Below are 23,803 nucleotides of genomic sequence, written 5' to 3' on the forward strand. Positions count from 1 at the left end.
TTAATTACTACAATTGTTTTATTAAAGAAGTTTTCCATTTGTTGAATGACGAAGATGAGGATATATTGGAGTTCAAGGAAGACCTTACATTGTTAATGAACGTAATGATGCTTTCAAAGAATTAGATGAGGTAGAGACTTACAGGTCCTGATGTAGAGGAATTAAAATCAAATTCAACTATTTTCCAGGCCTCTTCTTTCTTCTTCCATGTGATGGCATCAGTTTATTTTTTGTTCTCAATGATAAATTTATAGGAATTGGCAATTTTTATTAGGAGTGATCTGTCTGTTTCAGTAAAATTTGATGTTCTTTTATTGCTCATTTTCGTTTTTCATATGCCCTCTCAACTCATATAGGTTATTATGTATAACTCATGAACTTTTTGTTATCATTTGTCATTTTTGAAAATCAATCCTCCAATAAAAACAAGCCCCTGAAATAGTCACTTATGCCAACCTTAGTTAACTAACAGTTATTAAACATTAGCATCAGTCAGGGTATGATAAACGATTTGAATACTAACTGCAACATTGACTATCAGCTAAGCTTAGCTTCGAGGTAACTAACAGGAGCATTTAACTACATATTGATAAACCGGCCCTTAATCGCATTAACTAGCTTGTCTCCAATTTTGAAAAATTTTTCAATTTCCTGTTGAATATGATTGGTTGCAAACTTGCCTAATTTTGGATGGAGAATCGTCATTCTCAATGTTTTAAAACAGTCTCATATTATGGGTTTCAACAGTGTTCAATTTGAGGTAAAGTGTCATTGTAACAAATGAACTATTCATACCTCAAATGTCAGTTTGAAAGTGAATACGTCAAAAACAGTAACACAATACCCATAGAAAGTCTTGATTTACGAGAAAAAATTGAAATAATGAGGATATTTAGTGATGATGCTCGAAATAGCAGACAAATTGCTCTAGACTCCAACAGAAAACATCCGTAACGAAATCGTATTCGACATGAAACGGCAGCCTCCGTGAAAAAACTTTCTACTCAAACCGGAAGTGTATTGTTGTAATTCATGACCGAAGATAATAACACCGACCGCCACTGGTAGCCACAAACCAATGGTGACGTAGCTAAGAGCGCGCGAATATACGATGATTCCCCGCCACTCTAGAAGCAGCGAGAATTATGCTACCGATTTCGACGGAACTTCGACGAAATTTCTACTGCATTCGATTACGATATTCAAAGGCTAACCACGAGGATATCGAGACAGTTAAGTGGACGATACAGAGCGGAACACGAAGTGATCTAGTAAGATGATAGACATTCAAATAACAGTTGAAGTTTTGTAGCATTTAAAGTGAAATGAAGTTGAGTTTGATTTTACCGTGTCGTCGATTATTGACTAACCCACTGGGAAAAACGTAACAATATTAAAGAAACGTCCAGCTATCGACAATCCACATCGAAATCGAAGGTACCATGATGATGATAGTTAGTGTCTTAGCTTCAGTTCGTGCCAATCCCCAAATCAGTTTGCGTGAAAGATCTGAGCAATTGAATTTGAAGAAAATCAGAAGATGTCCCGTTCATCATAAAATTCAACCTATATGACATATAAAAGATCAGATCACTGCTATTGACTAATTTTTCTTGTACTTGTCTCTGGATGTTCACTAATTTCTTCGAGAACCGCCTCCTCCAATTCTACAGTTCTGGAAGTGTTTTAAAGCTTCCATATTCGGAAAGTCGCCGGAAAAGATTCGCAAATGTCGCTGCACTAGGAGTCACGCGTTGGGGATACCTTTCCTGATAGATGCTTCTGGCCTCGCTTGAATTTCCATCAGCCAAGCCATATGCAAAAACCATATCAGCCATTTCAGCATTTGTAAAATCTTCTATTTTTATAAACAAACTTTCATAGCCTACTCGATTAACTTAATTTGCAAGCGGAGAGTGACAAAAATTATTGAAATCAAATTTGGCTATGAAGTAATATGCATCGATATAGAAAATTGTAAATATCTCGAAAACGATCACCTCCAGCGTTATTGAGGAAGTGAACTTTTTTTATTCGGAAAAGGTGTGGGAATTATGTTTTCTCATGAAAAGTACCAAAAGTTTACTGTCAAAAAAGTTATGGCAATTTGAAATAAATAATGACAGCGGACGCAGGGCCCTCTAGATGTTACATAAAAATTAATACGAAATTATGTTTTACCACGTCAAAAAGTCTCCGGGTACTGAATTTCGTGCAAATAACTCATTTTCTGCAAGAGTTATTTCCAAAAAGCGAACCAAAAAATTCAATTTCAACACCCAGTATCTCCGGAACGAAGCATTTTCGGATACAAGTTCAAATATACTTTTTTTCTTAGAATTGTCTCAGGAATACGCCACTTGAATATTTTAACGTACTTATGTTACTCCCTATATGTTTACAGTTTCAGCTGTTTTGTGAGAGGCATGAAAGTTAGTAGTGTTTCGCATGTCTGACAAATTTCGGCTATAAAAAAATGTATTTTGTTTGAAAAATGTAATTGCGTGCTCAAAATTATTCGAAATGATGACACTGACATGAGGTGATTGTACTTTGACTCAGAAAAATGTTTACAAGTGGTACAAGCTTCTCACAGAAGGTCGAGAAAGTGAATGACGACGCTCGTACTGTACGCTCCAACACATCAACAACCCCTGAAAATGTTGTTGTTATGGAGAATCATAAAATTACTATTAGAGTTGCTGAAAACGTCAGCATATCGGTTGGCTTATGCCATGAAGTGTTTTTGGTAATTCTGAACATGAATCGTGTGACAGCGAAGTTCGTTTCAAAATTGCTGAAGTTTGACCAAAGAAACCGTTGTATAGGCACTGCTCAGGACTTGTTGAATTACGTAAATGGTGATCCAAATTTGCTTGAATGGTTCATAATTGGTGACAAATCATGGGTATATGTTTATGACTTCGAAACCAAAGTTCAATAGTTCCAATTGAATCCAGGCCCAGGAGAGCCAAGACCAAAAAATGCACGCCACGTTCGATAAAAGGTCAAAGATTTGCTCATTGTTTTCTTCGATTATCGTGGCGTAGTGCATCAGAAGTTCTTGCCACATGGTCGTTTGATCAATAAGTAATATTATCTTAAAGTTATGCGCTGCTAACAAGAAACAATTCCAAGAAGACGTCCTGTGTTGTGGAGAAACAATTCGTGGCTTCTGCCATGATAATGTACCTGCTCACTCGTAATTGCTTGTTCGTGATTTTCTAGCCAAAAACAACACCGTCATCATGCTTCAGCCACCTAATTCACCAGATTTGGCCCACTGCGTCTTTTTCGTGACCCAATATTGAAGATACCCATGAGAAAACGGCGTTTTGTGACGATTGAGAACATGAAAACCGAATCGCTGATAGAGCTCAAGGACATACCAAAAAGTGCTGGCGCAGGTGTATTGTATCTGGGGAGGACTACTTTGAAGGGGAAATAGAAATTGATGAATAAATGAATATTTTTCTGGAAAAAATTAAAATTCACCTTATTTTTTTAACAGAATAGTATATGTAAGAACTTCACTATAACCTGCACTGACTTCTGCAAAAAAATAATTTATCTTAATTTTCCAGATTTTTGACAATTTCAGTGAGAAAAATTATTCAAAAAGTTTAGCAGATCTCATAATTGATACCGACATACAGGGCTTTTCATGATGAGCGTTAATTATCCGTTTCCGACAAACTATTTAACGGATCAACCTGAAAATTTCACAGTATGCATAAATCAATGTGACCTACACGCCTAAAATATTTCAGACAAAGCGGCGTTGTCGCTTCTACTATAAAGTAGCGGCTTCTTTGATTTTTCAAATAGAACACCCCGTAGATAATAATATATTATGATTCATTATCACTTTCTCAACAAATTCATATACTATTTCCCTATACCTATCTATTACCGTTTAGAAGATATAAATTAATTTCGATATTTTTTTTACCAAACATGAACTTTTATAAATGCTGATAATCTTGAACTCTCTTGCACGAAAACGATCAAATTTGAAATGGAGTGGAGTGATACTATGAGGATCTTCACTCCGAGTCATATTTTCATTTGCCTCATACAGGGTCTTCAAAAAATGCAGATACTTTGATCTCATGAAAAAATGAGTGGAACTCAATTTTTTCAAATGGAACACCCTGCAAATTTCAACATTTTTAAGCTCTACATCCAATTTTAGATTAACTTTGTTAATCTAAAACTATTTTGAACAGTTTTCGAGGTAAACTGTTTCAAACGGAAACTGACGTGGTTTTCTTCTTGGATATTCAACATTTTTTTATACTTAGTAATATTTCTTTTTGGTCCAGTTTTTTAACTGTCTCAGATCAATCAATTCGAAATTGGTATGTACCTACCTTAGAAAAAGTTACAATTCGTATACATTGAGGTCTCTAACGCACAACAGTACACATTAATATTTTTGAATAGTGTGCTTTGGAAAAATAAATAAACCAATTATTTAACGTCAGACTTTCGTTGGTGGTTTTGACTGATTGTGATAGCTACCAATTATAATAGAATAATGTCAAGATTAGGTTACAGTAATGAAGATTTCTTGAATTTATTAATAATTTATGGTGAGTGCAATAGAATTGCAAGTAGAACATGCCGAGTATTTCATGAAAGATATCCACAACTTCCGAAGCCGAATAATAATGTGATAAATCGACTACTAAAAAACTGTAGGTTGAATGGAACCTTCCGTCCAAAAATCATTCGTAAGAAGACTAAAGTGGATGATGATGACAATGGTATAACAGTTTTGGGATACTTTCATGCATTTCCGAATGCTTCTCTGCACGAGGCTGAAAGGGAGATAGGTATACCCTACGTGACAATTTGTCGAATTTTTAATAAGCATAAATGGCATCCCTATAAGTTCTACTGTGTCCAACATTTGAAAGAGACTGATTTACCTCGTAGAGTGGAATTCTTTGAATGGTTACTTGTCAATGCTCAAGAGGATGAACATTTCCTTGACAATATCATATGGACAGATGAGGCCAAGTTCACAAAAAATGGAGTTTTCAATAGACACAACAGTCATTATTGGGCGCCAGAAAATCCCCATGTTGTCCGCCAAAGGGGTTTTCAAGAAAGATGGCAATTCAATGTATTTTGTGCCGTAAAGAATGAGTCAATTTTTTATATCGAGTTTTATGATGATAATTTGAATGCATCAAAATATGAAGATTTACTGAGGAATGGAATTCAAATGATTTTAAATAATAGACCAGGAAGAGAACGTATATGGTACCAAATGGATGGTGCTCCACCCCATAATTCTCATTCAGTCAGCAAAGCTTCAACCGAAATTTTCGAAGACAGATGGATTGGTAATAATGGACCTTTTCGTTGACCTCCTAGAACACCAGATGGCAATCCATTAGATTATTTCGTGTGGGGTTTCATTAAAAATATGGTTTACTCTACTCCAATAACAACAATGAAAGATATGAAATCGAGAGTTACAACTGCTTTCAATAGTTTGACTCCAGACTTGACCAGAAGCGCTACACATGACAATCTTTTGAAGAGATTACATGTTTGTTTAAGTAGAGATGGATATGTGTTTGAACATATTCTGAAATACACTGACGATTAAATTAACTCATTAATTTATGAGTTTATCATTTTCAGTTCGTGTTTCAGCGTTAATAAAACTTTTGTTTGAATAAAAGTTTCATTCGATGGTTGAAGAGTATTTTAATAATTATCTTTTCATTGTATTATCTGTGACTAAGTGAGAAATATCAAACGAAATCTGTTTTACAAAAATGAGTGATGAACAAGGAAACCATGTCAATTTCCGTTTGAAACAGTTTATCTCTAAAACGGTTCAAAATAGAAATAGTATTATCTGAACAAAGTTAATCTGAAATTGGATGTAGAGCTCAAAAATGTTGAAATATACAGGGTGTTCCATTTGAAACAATTGAGTTCCACTCATTTTTTCATGAGATCAAAGTATCTGCATTTTTTGAAGACCCTGTATGAGGCAAATGAAAATATGACTCGGAGTGAAGATCCTTATAGTATCACTCCACTCCATTTCAAATTTGATCGTTTTAGTGCAAGAGAGTTCAAGATTATCAGCATTTATAAAAGTTCATGTTTGGTAAAAAAAATATCGAAATTAATTTATATCTTCTAAACGGTAATAGATAGGTATAGGGAAACAGTATATGAATTTGTTGACAAAGTGATAATGAATCATAATATATTATATACGAGGTGTTCCATTTGAAAAATCAAAGAAGCCGCTACTTTATAGTAGAAGCGACGACGCCGCTTCGTCTAAAATATTTTAGGCGTGTAGGTCATATTGACTTATGCGTACTGTGGAATTTTCAGGTTGATCCGATGAATAGTTTGCCAGAAACGGCTAATTAACGCTCATTATGAAAAGCCCTGTAAATCTCTTTTAAATTTTCAACGTTTCAAGCTGTTCAAATGATAATGCAAAATATGCTATTTTCAAAAAACATTTTTATTTCTTGTCAGTTTTCAACCAACCGTTGTGTATAATGTACGTATAGGAAAAACTGACAATAATACAGGTATGGAGAGACAATTGCCAATTCGCATCCTGTCAATGTATGCCTTTGCATTTGGGCCACATTTTTATATTTTTCTCAATTATTAAAAACCTCAACAATACGGAATGAAGACCGATGGAAAATCCAGTAACTCCTATTGATATCAACAAAAATGTGCTCTAAATATCTGACTGGAAACTCCGATTTCTCAAATATTTCCTGAATTCAGGTATATGGACATTTTCTCGAATATTTCTTTAACTGTTTTTGTTTCACAATAAAATTGAGTGTATGTTACAATACTGAAGTCAACTTCCTCTTTTGAAAATTCCAATAATCGTCATTCTTATCTTATGAATGAATTTTTGGTCTTTTTTGTTATTATGAAATTTTTTTCTTGTTTTCTTTTTTCACAGATTAGGTGAACCGTATCTTATGAAAGTTGAAGCGAAAAATGGCGAGGAATTAGTTGGCAATGATAGATACGAGGGGTTCTCCAAAGATTTAATGGATCAAATAGCCGAACTTATTGATTTCAAATATGAATTGAATTTAACTCACAATAACAAATATGGCAGTTATGATGAAGAAAAAAAGAGATGGAATGGATTAGTTGGAGATCTCTTGGATAAGGTGAGAAACTATTTCCATAAATAACCTTGAGTTCAAAAACTTTTCCGTTTTAGAAAGCACATCTGGCTATATGCGATCTGACAATTACGCATCAACGCCAGCAAGTTGTAGATTTCAGTATGCCCTTCATGACTTTAGGTAAGCGATTGCCTATTACTTGTCTTCCAATAGAAAATTTTGGTGTCAAAACAATTAACTGCGTGCTGCGGGTTTTTTTCTGGGTCAGAAGGAGTGTTCCAATATTTTATAAGAGTTTATTAGTCGTAACTCTAAAGAAGAAAACCGTATCAAAATTTTATAGTGCTCTACCGAAAGCCGGTATTTGAGGTAGGATAGAACACTGGTTAGCTCAGTGGAGACGGGTGTTTCCTAAGTAGATCAATTGATGCAACCTAATTCTTTGGAAAGAGAGAGAACATCTATATTAAGTGACTACACAAAATACACTAACAAGTCTAATGTATTTGTATAAACGAGTTATAATAAAAATAACTGAAAATAAGTAGGCTGGTGGCGAAATTGGGTGTCAGAAGAAAGAGGCAATGATCAATAGAAATAATGATAGTACTCGTCCAATTCATTAGAATTGAAGAATAAGATGCAAAAACTTTATGAATCATTTGGAGAAGATACGGCTGTTATGAACAATTAAGTGAAAAAAATGATTTAATTTCTTGCAATTATCTCAAATGGTAGTTGAGACATCCCAGATCTGAAAAAAGAAAAACGGCTTGATTGTTGATAATAGGTAATTGGTGTGAGTTTGCGTGTTTCGAGATTCAGTCATGAATCATTTGACAAAATATATGCTTTGTGAAATGAAATTGTTTGAATTCAACGATTTTTTGCATTCTCTATGGTTTGGAGAGTATTTAGCAATAACGTTATTCCAATAATAATTCATTTTAACAGAAATTATGTTTTTGTCCACTAAAATATAATAATAAGATGAAATATAGTGTTTCATTAAAAAAAAGTCGGCATAATTGAATAAAAAGTATGACTGTGAGAATCAGATAATAATAATCCAATGCGTGGAAAATGTATGAATGTAAATTCGAAAATTCATTAATTGTTCATACTGATTGTGAGAAAAAAACTACATGTATATGATTCCTTACATATTTGATAAGCTGCCTCATTATTTTCATATAAAAATAAAATTGAAGAATGGCTAATAGGGACTTCACGATTTTTTTCCATGATATAATGAATTTCAATGAATCATGATATACATTTCATCAACTATATTTCTGAATAATTTTATTTAATTCATATATTGTTATTGAGCACATATTTTAAATGCATGTATTCATGTGTTATTTTCTTATTTTTCACATATGTTCACATACTTAGTATATGAATATATGTGAGATTGTATTTATAAAGATGTATCTTTTTTTATGACTTACCACTTGGCACAAGTTTCACTCCTCAAGGTTATTATCAGTTCATTTAGAAGATTGTTTATTATTTCCGATGTATATATGATAAAATGTCATGAATAAACTCATATTAATTGGTGACTATTGAAAAAATACCTTTCCATTAGTTGGGACTTCCATTGTCTGATATGATATAGATTGATTTGAAATCCCTGAAAAATAACAATTATATTAAGCAAAAAAACTGAAATTACAATGAAATAAAATACAAGTAATAAAAAAAAATTAAAAAATTATCAACAAGAAATTAAAATTAAAAGATTCCAAACCAAGTTACTTCACGACGTTTCGATTGTGAGTATCCACAATCGTCTTCGGGTGATAATTGGACTTATTCCTCAGAGATCTAAATATTTATAGGTCATTCGAGTGATTTCACATATTTCCCCTTCCCTCTGTTTTAGCGAAAAATTACAGTTTGGTGGGAGTTGGTTGTATTCCGCTTGATTAGAGGTTTCCATATGTTGCGTATCTCTACGCTAGCTTGGCTGAATGCTTCTTTGAATTTTCTCCTAAAACAGTGTTCCTTCTTGTGGATGATTTCAGCTTGAGCCAACTTGATGTTATGTTGATAAGTCCAAACATGCTCTGCTATTCCTGATTTGCTGGTTTCTTCTTGCTGTGTGTGGTTCTTATGCTCGATAATGCGAAATTTCAATGGTGTCTTAGTTTCACCGATATATGATTCTCCTCACTCGCAGGGTATTCGGTAAAAAGCAATTCTTGGAATCGCAGTCCGCGTTTGGTGGCTTGGTTTTCATGTGGCTGCTACAAATAGTGTTCCCAGATCTGAAACAGATTCTGATGTTATACTTGGACCCAATCCTTCTCATCCTTTCCGACAATTCTCTGATGCAGGGAAGTACAAGTACTGGTTGTGGTGGCTTCTCTTCCTTGTGGAGCTCCTGCTGTCTCCTAGCTAAAGCCTGTTTCACCATCACTTTGGAGTAACCATTCTTTTGAAGGTCATTTTTGATGATGCCTAGTTCCTTTTCGAGACCTTCCTTTGTATTACAGAGCCCGAAAGCACGGTCCAGTAGAGTCTTGATGATTCCTCTCTTAGTCGATTGATGGTGGTTGGCTTCATGGTTCAGATACTGTCCTGTGTGAGTGAAAGCACTCGAATGATCTATGAATAGTCATATCTCTGAGGAATGAGTTCAGGTATCACCCGAAAACCATGGTGGATACTGACAATCAAAAAGTCGTGAAGTAACTTGGTTTAGAATCCTTTAATTTTTAATTTTCATTTCTTGTTAATACATTTTTAAATTTCATCACGTGTTGATAGTTCATTTTTTTTCTTTTTTTCGGTTGTTGCTTGTATTTTATTTCAATGTTATTTTAATTTTTTTTGCTTGACATGATTGTTATTTTTCAGCTAACCTTTTTAATTTTTTACAGATTCTTTCGGGAATTTCAAATCAATTTATATCATATTAGACAATGAAAGTCCGAATTAATGAAATGCACATTGAAACATTGTCAACCACCTTTAAACGAAAAAATACCTGCTTTTATCGTTTCCACAATACACTTGTATATTCATAATATAATAAATGTGTGTTTATAACCATTATCAAAACATATCAACTCGTTTTAAGAAATACAGCAAGCTTTATAGATTTTAATCGACATTTCATTTTGAAGGCGTCAGTATCTTACACAAATATCCAGACAAAAAAGAGACGAACACGTTTGCCTTCTTAGATCCCTTTGCTACGGCAGTTTGGATTTACTCGGCTACATTGTATTTGGTGGTGTCCGTAGTACTCTTTTTCATTGCAAGGTAATCATAGGTCTCATACAGGTCTGCTCTGATTCGAGTCTAGGCATGAGAACTAGTAGAGGGGAGAGAGAGTATGGCTTGAACTTCCAAGTACCTAAAATGTCTTTACATGGCAAACTTCTGTTTTCATTGAGCTGTCTTCGTCAACCTCTAGAAATTCAAGAAAATTTTGTTTCTTTGTGATCCAGTTCAACCTCTTATGTTATTTGATTAACATTGTAGGCTATGCCATCGGTATTCAAAAAATGAACAGATGTCGAGGACATCTTGTTAATGTATTTCTTTTCCTCATTTGGAGGTCAAATGTGAAGTTGTTTAGATGAAAAGATATACTGTTATGAAGAACATTAACCTAAATGAAATATATCTACCGGTGACAATGAAAATGTAATTGTATTTCTCCAGTATCTTAGGAACTAAGAACGACATAACGTTTGTTATTTGCAACTACTTTTCTCAGAAACGTCTTGAAAAGTTCAAATCAGAAGGATAGGATTGAAACGTTAGAAAATTTTTTCAAAATACAATACATTAGCTAAATACCTACTTTTATGTCTCCAGTATTTTTCAAACTGAAAACGATGAGAGAGATAAAATCAAATATGATTCAGAAATTAAAAATGAAACAAACCATTAGCAAATCTTTTGTAGTACCTTTTGAAATGAAAACAACATTTTTCATTGCTGGATTGAGGAATTTGCAATTTTTCTCTCAGGAACTTTTTATGAGACTCCATTTGAGAAGATAAATCAACATCACCGCATTTTTCTTGTACTCTGATTCGTATTTTGCATTACTGATCGTTTCCCTAGAAGTCATGGCCGGATACTGTTGTTACGTTTTTCCCCGTGGGTTCACCAATAATTGACTACACTGAATAATCAAACTAAACTATATTTCACTTTAAATATAACAAACACTTCAATTAAAAAATTTACTATCATTTGAATATCTATCGCCTTACTAGATCACTTCGCGTACCACACTGTAGCTTCTACCTGACTGTGTCGATATGCTCGCAGCTAGCGTTTAAATATCGTAATCGAATGCCGTAGAAATTTCGACAAAGTTCTGTCGAAGTCGGTAGCATTATTCTCACTGCTTCACGAGTAGAGGGGAATCATCGTACTTTCGTTCGCTCTTAGCTACGTCACCATTGTTTTATGGCTACCAGTGGCGGCCGACGTTATTTTCTTTCGGGTATAATTTACAACACTACCCCCTTCCCTGAGGTTGTTCGCCCCGAACAACATTCCAAGAGAGGATATCACGACCCATGTAAGGATTCATTCTCTCTATGTGGACAACTTTAGGCTTGCTTCTGGGTGAAAATTCGGTTATCAAGTAAGGTTTTTGCCATGGTCTCTGCAACTTGCGACACAAACCTTTCCGACGTTGGTGTTGGTAGAGCCACACTGCATCGCCCTCCTTGAAGCTCACTGGCAGCGACTTTTTGTTAAATCTTATCTTCATCCTCTCGCTGGAAAGCTATAATTTGGTCCTGGCAAATTCGTGTACAATTTCCAGTCTCTCCTTCAGGTCATTCACATACCTCTTGAGATTCATCAAAAGGACTGCCACACAATACATCTATTGGAAGCTTCAGTTTGCTCCCAGTTAATAACATGGATGGTATGTAACTTGTGGCGTCATGTTGGGAGTTCCTGTATACCAACACAAAAACAATTTATCCCAGTTTTCGGAGAAAAACATCGAAAGGTGCGATTATGCCTTTCGACCATTCCATCGTATTGTGAGTGAGGAGCAGTTGTTCTTGTCTTCTTCATTTCCAAAAGAGTCATCATTTCCTTCCATAAATCCAATTCGAAGTTGCGGCCCTAGTCCGATTGTAGTTCTTGGGGTATTCCGTGTCTGGCAATTACGTTCTGCAGTAGGCTTCTGCCACCCTTTTAGCCTCTTGGTTGGGTAATACTACTATTTCAGGCCATTTGGAGAAGTAGTTCATCACAACCATAAGGTACTTGTTACCGGATGTGGTCATAGAGAGTAGTCCCAAACTGTCCACTGCGATTCTCTCAAAAGGGCACCCACTGAAGTACTGCTTCAACTTTCCTCTCTACCTTGTTTTCGGACCCTTTCTCGAAGAGCATAGGTCACAGCGCTTTCACCACTCTTCCACGTCTCGACGGCAATTGCGCAATCATCGTGAAGCTGTAAGAGGATACACGGATTATACGTCTTAGGAAGGATCATCTAGAATTTGTGAGTTCTTTCATCCAGGCTTTCCCATTTCCGAATAAATAGATCATCTCGAATGCTCATGGAGTCCCATTGGACCCAGTAAACCTTTTCCTGTTGGTCGTGCTTCGAAATCTCTTACCATTCCGGCCTCACTCCTTTGGCAATCCATTCTCGTACAGTTTTCAAAACGGGATCGTCCTTCTGCGTTACGATGATGTCTTGCCTTGTCAGGAAGGTAGTGTTACCCCTAGATGCTGTAAACGATCGTACCACACTATGGTCAGGTGATTCCTCAGATTAGCTCTCCGTATCCCTGGACAAGGGACCCTTACAGATTGCTACCCTCCGGGTCAGAGGGAACCCGAAGCGGCGGGAGGTAGGGGAGCTCATCTCCCTATAAGAGCTGTCCATAAAGAAGTATCTGCCTGCTACCTTATCACATCTGATGGGAAATTCTTCTGGTAGCTGGGCATCCTGGTCCTTCTAGCGTTGGCAAAATTTGCATCCGGATGTCAGAGGCTGTGAGAGGCTATCTGCGTTTCTGTGACTCTTTCCGGGAAACGTCTTCAATTTTTTTTTCGATTCCTTCAAGCTTCTTTTAAAATTTCCTTTCAACTCCTTCAAACTTCTCATCGACTATTTGTTCCAATCCCTCCTTTGTTTCCTGAAATACTTTTTCAAATTCTTCTTGAATTAATTCCTGTACCTTCCCTTTACTCACTTGGGAAGATTTCAAATCTTCAAATAAATGAAGGTCTTTTTCTTGTTTCTTCTGAATATTTACCAATAATTTACGATATTCCTCTCTGTTTATTTCTCGTTTTTCCAGAATACCTAGTAGTAATTCACGATCTTCATTTCGGCGTAATCGTTCTTCCTCAATTCTGCGTTCATCTTCCTCTCTTCTGCGTTTTTCATTCTCTGTCGGGCTCGCTTGCAAAGTCTCGAACATTTTCTCAAGCTTTTCGATTTCGTTGTAATCGAGACTCTTTGTTTTCACCAGGATTATTCACGCTGCTTCTAGAGTGGCGGGGAATCATCGTATATTCGCGCGCTGGTAGCTATGTCACCATTGGTTTATGACTACCAGTGGCGGCCGGCGTTATTTTCTTTTGGGCATTATTAAAACATTATTCACCACTCACATTCTTTCATTTATTTTAATGTACTATAAGTTTTCTCCTGCAGAAGAAAATATTCTACAGTATTCATGTATTCATTTAACATTACTAGAAACGAAATGGATGTCGGGCAAGAGTTCAAATTTTCTCAAACTTTTGGAGGTTGTACGACGTGCTCAGAATTCACTGGAAGTGAACAAGTTGTTATATATAAATATATTTCAGGTACTTGTATTGTGATAATAAAGTGTCGATAATTTCTAGACTAAAGACTGAATATTGCTTTCAGGAGATCGATTATCTGGACCATAATAAAAAACATAGTTTTCTGATAATCGTCATCTTGCTAAAACTCTCAATAATATTAAGAATTCTAGAATATTTAATAAACTTTGATAAAAAATTTGTACAAAAATACAGGTCTGTATCTATATCTTCAAAGTTGAAGGTGATCTAAATAAGAAAGATACCTACAGACAAAAAAAAGAATAAAAAAACAAACTCTGTCCATCCAACAAACAAAGAAACCCAAACAATGATAGATGCGTGATCGAAGCATGATCACCATGCATATTTGCATTCATTGGATAAAATAAACGAGCCTCCTCACACTGGCCAATCAGATTTAACTGCAATCGGCTGGCGGAATTCGTTCAGGTATATCACTACAGGATTGGAGTGGTGAGGTTTAACGCCTGTTTTGTGAACGTACATATACGGTATTTTGAAGTTGAACATTTTGAAAATGTCAAGTACTGATACGGCTGAAGAAACTGATAATTTGTGTCCCCACACTCCACCTGAAAAATATTTCTGTACCCAGTAGCATATTATCAAGAAAAAATAAAATTTCGGCCGTTCCTTAGTGCGACTCTGTACAAGCAGCCTTGTCTGGGAGATTACGCGCACTATGCATGATAATGTTTTGGGGCACTCTTTTGCTTAGATGAACAGAGTATAGAGTTGGTATCATTCTATAGTTTCCAGAATATTCACCTTTGTCAACTTTGGCATTACTCAACTGACTTTGTCTCTACTATCATTTACGAGATTATCATGCACATACTCGAATTTGAATGACATTGTGTTTTATTACTCTATATTCAATGAAAGAAAAATCTCCTTAGTTCCATTTGGAAGTTTATATGGGGTTTTCTACACAGTTTGATCTTGATTTAATATTCGTACTTGATTTCTTCTGTTGAATTTTTATCATATATGATGTTATTCTTAACACTTCATTGTGAGATTATTTCAATAATGAAACTTCTGGAACACCGAAATTGTGAACTCTTACTGAAATAATTTCAATAACATTTGAAGTAATCATCAATCGGTAGCTGAAGCTGTTAATCAGAACTTTACAAAATCCACAATTCCGCCACTAACACAAGCAAATGATTCAATTGCAACAACAGCCATAGAAAAAGCAAATCTACTAGCTGAACAATTTTCGCCCCCTTCGCAGTCGATTTTCTGGGAAAGGCACCACCCACTATTCCTTTACTAGAATCCAGAGTGCCGGAAATTACTTTTCGACAATGTCTAGTGAGTCGAATTTTGAAACAGCTCAATATCATCAAGGCGCCTGGTCCTGATGAGGTCCTAATGAAATCAACAGGCGACCTTATATTGTATGTTACCCATATTTGGAATAACGCAATCGAGAAACATGGAGAATCAAAAGCTGTTGCGCTTGATATTCCTAAGGCCTTTGACCGCGTGTGGCATGAGGATTTGCTGGCCAAATTTCGATACTATGGCTTGTCGGATCAGTTTTGTGTATGGCTCTCCAGCTTCCTGAAAGAACGTTGTGGCCGTCGATGGATATCTCTCAAATACTTCCACCATTAACGCTGGTGTTCCCCAGGGATCCATATCGTGTCCAACCCTCTTTTTATTGTATATCAACGACTTATTGAAAAACACCAAGAATCCAATATTTCGCTTTGCTGTCGACAGCACACTCAGCTCGTCATTCCATTTGGATTCCAGGACATCGGCTACAAATTGGGGTCAAAGTAATCAGGTTCAATTCAATGCCACAAAACCAGACATCGGTTTTCTGCAAGCAGATAAATGTCTCCGAACCGGATATAATAATGTCAGGTCAGACAGTTCCACTTTCTGCTTCAATAAGTTTATTGGGGTTTGAAATGGACACCAATATGTCTTGGCACAATCATGTCGCTGAAATTGCAAAGGCTGCTTCTCAAAAGCTTGGAACACTGTTCCTTCCGAACCAGAAAACTGTACACACCTCAGAAACTTTTGATGATTTATAAAACTCAGATCAGACGTTCTTTGGAGTATTGTACTCATGCATGGAGCTTCGCCCCGAAACATACCCTGAAGTTGCTGGATTCCATCCAGAAAAGAGCCATCCTCATGATTGGAGACGCGAGCATCACGTGAAATCTTGATAGCCTGGAACATCGAAGAAAGGTTGGAGATTTGTCTCTCATCTAGTGAATTGGCGCATTTGATTCCACCAAGAGCTTACATATCGGAAATTCGCGACGGACTGTGGCTGCTCATCCTTTTGAGGTTCAACTCAGTATACCTCGAACTCCACTGTTTGAGAATGATTTCATCTGAAGAACTGCGTTTATGTGGAATAAACTTCCTGAGAACGTTTTCCCAAATGGATTTAATCTCCAGCGATTCAAATCCAATTTAAATCGCTACTTTCGCACAGGCACCGCCCTAAGAACACCTTAAGGATTTTCCTGTAGTTCTTGTGTTTTGTCCTTAAAAAAAGGACATAAGACATAAAATTTGACATATCATATATCAACTATTTTCTTATAGAAAATAATGTGAAACAGATATGTATTAATTTCACGTTTTTCATTCATACATTCAGTTATTGATTTAACAGAAATTCATATAATCGGTTGTTTGTTCAAATTTTCAGCTTTCCCCAAAATTGTTTATTTATTTATTAATTTTCATTTTGTCCCTTTCAAAGTAGTCCCTCTCAGATATAATACACTTGTGTCACTTTTTGGTATGAACTTGAGCTCTCTTAGTGATTCGATTTTCATATTTCATCTTCGTAAAACGCCGTTTTTTATGGGTCTCTTCAATCTTGGGAGCAGGAGAAAGTCGCATAGGGCCATATCTGCTGAATACGGTGGTTGAGGCATAATTACCTTGTTGTTTTCGACCAAGAAAATACGAACAAGCAATTACGAGTGAGAAGGTACCATGAATTGTTTTTCCACAATACTGGACGTTTTCACCGTAGTGCTCCTCGCAGGCGGGGCGCATAGCTTCCAGACAATACTCCTTATCGACCGTACGACCATGTGGCAAGAACTTCTGACGCATTGCACCACGGTAATCGAAGAAAACACTGAGGAAAATGTTGACATTTGATCGAACTTGGCGTGTCTTTTTCGGTCTTGGCTCTCCTGGACTCTTCCATTAGAACGATTGGAATTTGGTTTCGATGTCATGAACATGTACCCTTGATTTGTCACCAGTTGTGAATGTTTCAAGTAAATCTGGATCACCGTTGACTTCATTCAACAGTTCCTGAGCCATGCTTATCTCATGCGACGGTTATTTTGGACAAAATTCAGCAAATTTGGAACGAACTTTGCTGCCACACGCCTCATGCTCAAAAATTTTAGAAAAAATGACATGACGTCAGCCAAACGATATGCCGACATCCTCAGCAACTTCTCTAATAGTGATTCGACACTTCTCCATATAAACTTTTTTCACTTTCTCAATATTTTATTCTATTGTTGATGAGCTGAGGCGTCGATATTCACATTTTGTCGACCTTCTGTGAAAAGCGTGTACCTCTTGTAAACATCTTTCTCACTCAGAGTACAATCACCGTATGCCACTGTCAACATTTTAAGTGTTTTTGGGCACTTAATTCAAATTTTTTATACAAAATTTGATGCAAATCCTTCAATTAATTTCATCTATCGCTAATTGAATGTGCATAGCCCGCGAAATTTGGCATTCACCTTATATTTTTATCAATACCTAAACTTTTCTGAAGTCTAAACATATAAATATTCATACATCATAACAGTACCTACATTGGCTACGAATTATTTTTTTGGTGCAATGCATCAAGTTATTGTTACAAGCAGCAATTCGTAGTAAGTTTCAACCACGTCAAGAAACCTTTCCGGATGCTAGATATTATTTGTTTCGAAATGGTCTTATTGAAGTTCATAAAATTTGTCCAGACTAATCAACGGCTCCATGGAGGACATACTAGTAGAAAACATTTATCATCATTTTTGTCTAATCATATTTATTGAAAAACTCTCACTGAAGAAAAAGATATGAAACCATAGTAAAATAGAACAAGGGAGATTTTTCTTACTTACTGTCCTGTGTATTGTAAATTAAAATATTTTTAGAATGACTCCTGGTGACTGGGAAAATCCGCATCCGTGTGAAGAACATCCTTCTGAACTTGAAAATATTTGGGATATCAAAAATTGTCATTGGGCTACTCTGGGTGCTATAATGAACCAAGGTTGTGATATTCTGCCAAAGTAAGTTGATTAATGTTATGGATGAAGAATAGAAAAATATCAAAATATATGACTCCAATATAATCCATGTTGATAGTAATTCAAATTTCACACTGAAAATTTTATACGCAGAGGCGTTTCATTACACAGTAATTTCATCAGTTTGACTAGTACATCGAACCATTCTACAATTTGTTAACGAATTCACCTCTGAGCGGAGCAGTTGAATTATCTTCTGATTATGCAACAATTATACAGTGTGTAAAAGCTCAATGGAATAAATTCATTATTTCGGTTACGGTACATATTTCAACATATTTTTAACAAAAACACGCCGGATTCAAATTATAATTTAACATATTTCAACGGACAAATGCTACCCCTACCTCCAACCCCAGTCGAATGACAGGTACAATCCTCAATTTTTCAAATGAGAAGTATATGCTTGTGATATATCGTTTGAAAGGTATCTTCATTCTCTATTCAAAAATGTTATCGCTTCCAAGTTTATTGTAACAATTGAGATTTAATAAATTAAAATCATGTGGTTACGAAATTCGATAAAATACACTCAAAATTTATTGCCATATACTCAAAACTTTCATGTTGAGGTATTGATAATAACAAAGTGAGAAAAATCATTGCAATGTTGTTTTTAGATGGTATCCTTTGAAAAACTGTAAATAATTTCAGTGGCAACGTTAGTTTGAAACGCCTTGTCAATTTGTTTTGTATGTTACAACATTAATTGTCAGTATTTCAATTTAAGTTTGAAGTTTGTTAACTTCAAGTCTGACAAATGGATAGATTGACGGAAATGCATAAAATAAAAGTATTACAAATAATTGGTTACGGAGATAAAACACGAATATAACAGGAAGTAGCTTGCCTATTTCATGAGAAATTTTCTAATTTGCCGCCCATATCTCAAGGAACAATAAACAAAACACATAAGCAGTTTCGCGAGCTTGATCATGTGGGGCAGATGGAAAAAGCAGCTGCCAATGAAATGAGTGATAAACTCAAATTAGATATGATGCTTGAGTTTGAGGAAAAACCACATACATCGAGTAGATAGGTATTCGCTACATTCAATGTTAGCCATACATCGATAGTAACTATATCAAAAGAAAATAAAATGCATCCCTATGAAATAATACCTACTCAGGAGCTCGTGGAGGACGATTTTGATAGAAAAACTTATTTTTGTGGGCAAATGATGTACATGTTGGATAACAATATCATCCAATCAGAAGACGTTATGTTTTCTGATGAGTTTACGTGTTTCTTAACGGTCATGCTAATCGGCAAAATTGCCACTACTGGTCAACGGAAAATCCTCACTGGATGAGAGAAGAATACACGCAATACACAATACAATACACTCAATAGGTTAATGTTTGGGCAGGAATTGTTGGAAACCGTATCATTAGTCTTTTCCATTGAGGGCAACTTGGTACTTATTTGGCACAACTTCAAAATGATGTCATTCCAAATTCGGCAAATTTATATCCTGATGCAAAAAACCCTCAAGTTCCAGTCAATACGATATGGTTTCAGCAGGATGGAGCACCACCACATTACCAAGTTAATGTTCGGCAATACCTCGATACAATATTTCCCAATCGGTGGATAGGGTAGGTAGGTAGGTAGGTCTACCCATAAGGGTTTATTGTGGCTCACACCTATTCACACTCGGCCAAATAAACCCAGCTTCTCAACGAAGCCGATTAGTTTGTATGGTGATTGGTCTTTCAGGTCAGATGGTGAGAGTACGGATCTGCCGAAATCTAAGAACCTGATTCGGTCCCCAGCGGGGCAGGCACAAAGTATATGCTCTGCAGTTTCATCATTTTTCAGACAGAGGCAACACACACTGTCTTCCGACAGTCCAAGTCTCTGCATGTGATGATTCAAATGACAGTGACCTGTAAGAAGGCCTGTTAGACATCGTAGTTCATGCCTACTGTAGTCCAACAACTGTTTGGAATCAAGCTTCGAAGGGTGAATAAACGCATTGGAGTGAACCAATCCTGGAAGATTCTGCCAGAAGTCCATAACTCTTCTTGCCATCCAGGTGTTGAGTATTTGTTTGGCAAAGCCCAAAGCGATGCCAATGACAGGTTGTGGTCCAACGAAGCCGCTTGCAGCACCCTCCTTTGTAAGAGAGTCAGCAGCTTCATTGCCTTCCAGGCCAGTATGGCCAGGAATCCAGACCAGAGACAATCTGTTTAGTCTTCCTGTCGAGGAGAGTCTTTTTTGACAGTTTGCTACCAATTTAGACGTTGCTCGATGGGAGCCAAGAGCTTGAAACGCCGCATGACTTCGAGAATATTTTTATTGACTTGTGAGTGAGGTTGGATTTATCCAATCTCTCCACACACAACTCAATAGCGTAGATTTCCGCTTGAAATACAGTCGCATAAGTTCCTAAGCAGGTAGATAACTCTGTCCTGGGTCTGCGACTGAAAACACCTGCACCAGAACCGGAAGGTGTTTTTGATCCATCTGTGAACCAACAACTATCTGCTCTTAATATTTTCTTCTTCCGCAGGATCCAGTCCTCTCTACTCGGGAATAGTACTTTATAAAAGGCAGTTCGTAGTTGACAGTTGAAGGCATAAAGTCAGGGGTCATTTCCAGAATGATGTTACTTCCAATGTCAACCAACAGTCTGTTGCACTCTGCATTGAATTGATTTGTGCGATTGGCAATGTGCACAAGTCTGTATGCAGTCCATCTAGCCTCTCTTTCCAGAAAAATGTGGAGAGGAGGTAGATCTAGAAGGATCTCCATGGCCGCTGACGGTGTGGTACTGATGGCACCACTGACAGCCAGACAAGGCTGTCTCTGTGAGCCAGAGAGCTTCGCTTGGGCCGTTTTCTGTAAAGCCTTCGGCCGCCAAGCAATTGCACCATACGTGATCATTGGTCTGACAATCATCACATAAATCCAATGGATTTGTTTGGGACCTAAACCCCATGTTTAACCACAAATCCTTCGACATGTCTTTAGAGACAGTCTGGCTTTGTATGAACCTTTTTCCAAGTGAGCGTTCCAGGTGAGTCTTTTATCAAGGGCAATGCCGAAATATTTCACCTCCGTTCCAAATGGAATGACCACACCATTGAGGAAAAGTGGAGTTGCATCGTCCAATTTTCTTCTCTTGGTGAAGGGGATTGACACAGTTTTACTGGGGTTGACAAACATCTGCTTCCTCAGGCACCAACTGTGAACAACGTCTAACGCGCTTTGGAGGATATTACAAGCTACCTTTCCCAACGTGGACCTTGTCAGGATGACAAGGTCATCTACATAAGCTTGCAGATCAACTTTTCTTCTGTCGAGGGCCATCAAGCAGACTATCCACCAGGAGCGACCAGAGAAGGAGGGGAGATAGTACCTCACCTTGAGGGCAGCCCCTGGTGACCCTGAACCTGATAGCTCGCCTTGAAGAGTCATAGTTGCAGTTCTGTTTACTAGCATGGTATAGATCAAGCCAGTTATGGTGGATAGGAAGGCGAAGATCGATTGAATGGCCAGCGCGATTACCTGATCTTTCATCATTAGTTTCCTTTAATGGAGATATGTAAAGAGCAATGTGTACAGAACTTAACTTACAGATTTTAATGACTCAAAAGACCTATTAGGTTTAGATTAGGTTGGTAACGCTTGATATGTTAAATAATGTTAGAAGACAGTTTTATTTGTGATTGGGAAGTTGCCAAGACGCTCGCGGTGAACATTTTGAAAATCTACTTCGTTAACATCCATAGTTTTTTGTCGTTCTCTACATTTCATCACGTTTTGCATTACATTTTAGTTTTTGAGTGTATTTTATCGAATATTGGTAACCACATGATTTTAATTTCTTTTATTGCATTTCATGCGAATTTTCCATCGTTTTCATTGTTTCTAACACTGAACACTGTTTTGATAACGCAGCACTTTTGTTTTCTTCAAATGGGGTCACTTTTTGCAATTTCAGCCTTCAAACGCTCCGATAACGCTATATAATATTCACTGTCGATGGTATTTCCTTTCTCAAGATAGTCGATTGATATTTCACCAAGCACGTCTCAAAATACCAAATCCATAAACTTTCCAACCAATTGTTGTGCTTTCGGGCGCTTCGGAAGAGGTCCACCAGTTGCTTTCCACTCAGATAAAGTCGTTTTGATTTCGGAGTGAAGTGATGGATACATGTTTTATCCACTGTCTCATATGGACGCAAAAATTTTGGTTCGTTATGTTCAAACATGACCAAACATTGCTCAGAATCATTAAGACGTTCTTGTTTTTGGTCAACACTGCGCTGTGCTGTGGTGTGCCGGACACTTGTCCGGCACAGCACAATACGGCGCTGTCCGTCGACTAATGGCTACGGGTAGGAGCATCGGCCACTTGTCCAGCTACAACCAGCATACTGAAGGTGATGTTTGTTCGATTTCAAGAGAATTTCACTCGAAATCGAGCGGTGACAAACATGTCTATCACTAGCATTTCTGACGAAAAGGTCGTCATTATAGTGGCCGCATTATTGAATGTAGAAAAAAATAGTCACAAAAAAGAATGTTGTGAGTCCATCCCATTAATCAAAAGAGGGCAAATCTGGGACAGTTTCATCATCTTTTGAATGATCTAAAAGGAGACGAAGAGACATTTTTCCAGTATTTCCGAATGACTCCAGGCAAATTTTCAGAACTTCTGGATATTCTAAAGCCTGTCTTAACAAACCACTCAATTTTTCCCCGTCCATTTTCATAGGTACCGTCTGACACTGTGCTGTCAACTGATGGAACAGCAAAACAGAAAGTGGTCACTATCTTGCACTGATGAGTGGCTAATGAGCCCAAAACCGGTCTGCAAGTATGCCAGTTCCAAAATTGAAGGTCGACTCTTTCAGTTGTATGGCCCATTGCATATGCAGGAAATTTTCTGTGAAGATTCCTGCACTGATTCCTGTCGGATATAATCCAACGCCCTTCGTGATATTAGCCAGGGGAGTAGTTGTTTTCTGATAGGCGTCAGTCTATTCAACCTACTGTGTAGGTATATTCAAGACTGGCTTGAACGTATTCATTTTATTTCTTTAGATAAACCTGAAAGAAGAAGAGGAGAAATTTTCCCAGCTTCCGAATGACTCCAGGCAAATTTTCAGAATTTCTGGATATTCTAGAGCACGTTTGTACAAATTGATGCTGGCAAGAGCTGGCCGACGACGCGCTCACTTGGCCAGTCCGTTACAGCACGTACCGACCGTTATTTGCCGGGAAGGATCGGAGAGCTGAAATCCTTTCCGGAGGCGGACGCTCTTGTGATAGTGTATCACTTGGTGGTCTATAAACGCAGCATATAAATTTTTTGATCTTCTGTGATATTATTTTGAACCACAAAACATCAAAGTTTAGGGGATCCAGCATTGCCTCTCGTTGACAGGAGAGATTGCTTCTGGGAAAAAGAAAAATTCCAAAGTTACGTCTGAATCAGGAATGGAAATCATAGCCGGGATATAGAAATCTAACGGAGTTTGTTGAAGCACTGACT

The 23,803-nt window shown here is 37.0% G+C and overlaps 1 protein-coding gene across 3 annotated transcripts in view; it reads left to right on the forward strand.

The window, feature by feature from the left end:
- The window catches only part of LOC111509258 (glutamate receptor ionotropic, kainate 2), a 65,194-nt gene that overhangs the window by 23,909 nt on the left and 17,482 nt on the right, over positions 1-23,803 (forward strand). For all 3 annotated transcript variants that reach the window (XM_074180227.1, XM_074180228.1, XM_074180226.1), the window contains exons 8-11: positions 6,974-7,190; positions 7,244-7,328; positions 10,286-10,424; positions 18,140-18,277. In XM_074180227.1, coding sequence (XP_074036328.1) covers positions 6,974-7,190; positions 7,244-7,328; positions 10,286-10,424; positions 18,140-18,277 — 579 coding nt within the window. The remainder of the gene's footprint in view (positions 1-6,973; positions 7,191-7,243; positions 7,329-10,285; positions 10,425-18,139; positions 18,278-23,803) is intronic.

This window comes from Leptinotarsa decemlineata, unplaced genomic scaffold (assembly GCF_025532065.1).
Source record: "Leptinotarsa decemlineata unplaced genomic scaffold, Ldec_3_MD MMD2_tig00026294_RagTag_RagTag, whole genome shotgun sequence".
NCBI classification, from domain to species: domain Eukaryota; kingdom Metazoa; phylum Arthropoda; class Insecta; order Coleoptera; family Chrysomelidae; genus Leptinotarsa; species Leptinotarsa decemlineata.